At 36.4% G+C, this 2,314-nt stretch overlaps 1 protein-coding gene across 1 annotated transcript; it reads right to left on the minus strand.

Annotated features, from left to right (window-relative positions):
• Positions 1-1,022: 1,022 nt before the first annotated feature.
• On the minus strand, positions 1,023-1,577 carry LOC107789679 (uncharacterized). Its single transcript, XM_016611537.2, has one exon. The coding sequence runs from the start codon at positions 1,575-1,577 to the stop codon at positions 1,023-1,025; it is 555 nt and encodes a 184-aa protein (XP_016467023.2).
• Positions 1,578-2,314: the final 737 nt, after the last annotated feature.

Raw genomic sequence — 2,314 nt, forward strand, 5'->3', positions numbered from 1 at the left:
GTCATCAGAGGCTAATGAAAAAAGGTGCTTCAGTGCTCCTGCAGAAGCATGTCCAAGCCTTCTATGCGAGAGTCCAATGTCTAAGTCTGCCTTTTTTGCAACCAAACCTTAAATTATCCCTTTATTATTCTTAGTAGTAGTTTGTGGCAATAGGTAAAGGCCTCTCCTCTCTTTACCAATCACCTTCACCTGCCCACTGCAAAGGTCCTGAAGTAGATAGAAGTCAGGGTAAGAAGCTGCACAACAACTTAACTCCTTTGTGATCTTAAATACTGATAACAAATTATACTTGAACTCAGGTAAGTATAACACATTATCAATTCTCCCTGTATTTGCTATATTACCTGATCCCATATGAGTTACATTTGATATCTCTCCATTAGGCAAGTGTACTTTCTTTGTACGTATTCCAGAAACTTTCAATTTATTTTCTAATATGTCCAAATTAGAAGTCATGTGGTTTGTATCCCCAGTTTCTATAATCCATTCATGATTATTATCATTAACAAAGAAATCATTAACACTACCTACCATATTAGCTGAGGCTTCTGGCATATTTTTCTTATTGAGCAGCCTAAGAATCTGGTTATACTGTTCTGCAGTAAAATGTGAAATTTGAGAAACTTTGAAAGTATCTTGGTTCACTCCTCTTCCTGCTGCAGCATGTGGCTTAGGTTCCCCTGCCATTGTATTATGAGCTGTATTGCCTCCAAATTTCTTTTTGAACTTGAAGTCATCAGGGTATCCAACCAATCTGTAGCATCCTTCTCTAGTATGCCCTTTTATTTTGCAGTAATCGCAAAATAGATTATAATTCTTCCTAGGCTTCTTAGTATTGAATCCTTTTGTTGTCAACAGGGGTGTCATCTCAGCATTGTCACCAGGAACTATTGCATTTGCCATACTTCTTTGGCTTTCTCTTTCCATCAGCAAAGAGTAGGCTTTATTCAAGTTGGAAGTGGATCCATCATCATGATCTGCTCACGTGCCTGTTCATATGTCTCGTTTAGTCCCATGAGGAACTACAATAGCTTCTGTCTACGCATAAAAACCTCATGCACACTTGACTTTGGACAATCACAACCAGGATCTGGTGCCAAACAATCAAATTTAGCCCAAAGTTCATGCAATTTTGAGAAATAAGTTGCAATTGAGCTTGTTTCTTGACTTGCAGTGGCTATAGCCCCATGTAACTGGAGAATTTTAGAACCATTGACCTTATCAAATCTCTCCTTCAAGTCCTTCCAAACAGCACATGCATTTGAAGAATATACGATTCCACTCAACAAATCACTCGATCCACAGTTCATTATCCACAAGAGAACAATCGCATTGTATCTCTCCCACAGATCTGTCAAATTCGTACTGTAATCTTCCTTCTTATAGGTGCCTTCAATGAATCCTATTTTGTTGCGACCTAATATCGCGATACGCATTGCCCTGCTCCACATAGAGTAATTGTGTGATCTTGTCAATTGCCATGAGATTAAGACAGCTCCTGAATTGTTCGTAGAGTGTAGAAATAGAGGATGATTGTGACTAAGATTTTCTGGCAATGTATTATCAACAATCGCCATTTTATGATCTCTTAGAAAAGAAGATAAAACTACATAATCAAACTGAATTGCGGAACTAAGTTGAGATCGATGAGCTAGGTCCATATTAATGGCCTCTTGGCTCTGATACCACGAGGAAAGCTGAGTTACGCCACCATGCAAGCTGATTTCTAAGCTTCGGCTATGGTGGACTGTTAACAGAGAAAGGAGGTGAGAGAGAGAATAAATTATTCTCATTTCAACTGATGATAAAGTTGTACAATATATACTTATTTATGCTTGAGCTAAAATATCTACTAACTAACCAACTAATGTTCATTACTAATCTAACAACCTTCTAACAATAATTAAAACTGCCAACTAACTAACGCACATGATTGTCACGTTCTCACTACTTGACTATCTCAATAGCTTGTGATTTTGTGGCTTTATTATTATAGAGCGTAACATTCAATTACTATAGTCAAAAAATAATACTGTAATCTATAATTAACGTCCCTTTAACCTTATTTTTATAGTTAGAGAAAGAAAATCCTTACATTGTTTTTGTTCACTTCAACTCATTAATCAATTATTTTGTAATTCGATGGTATCGTTACACTTAACTTATATTTCCCATCGTTAAATATTGCAAAAATGGCACTTCAATAATATTGGATGATGATTGGCCAAAACGAAAAAGGAAAACAACTCGTCTTCATTATCGGCAAGTAGTTATCACCATTATTTCTTTTTCTTAAAGTTCTCTTTTTACACTT

Source organism: Nicotiana tabacum, chromosome 14 (assembly GCF_000715075.1).
Source record: "Nicotiana tabacum cultivar K326 chromosome 14, ASM71507v2, whole genome shotgun sequence".
Lineage (NCBI taxonomy): Eukaryota > Viridiplantae > Streptophyta > Magnoliopsida > Solanales > Solanaceae > Nicotiana > Nicotiana tabacum.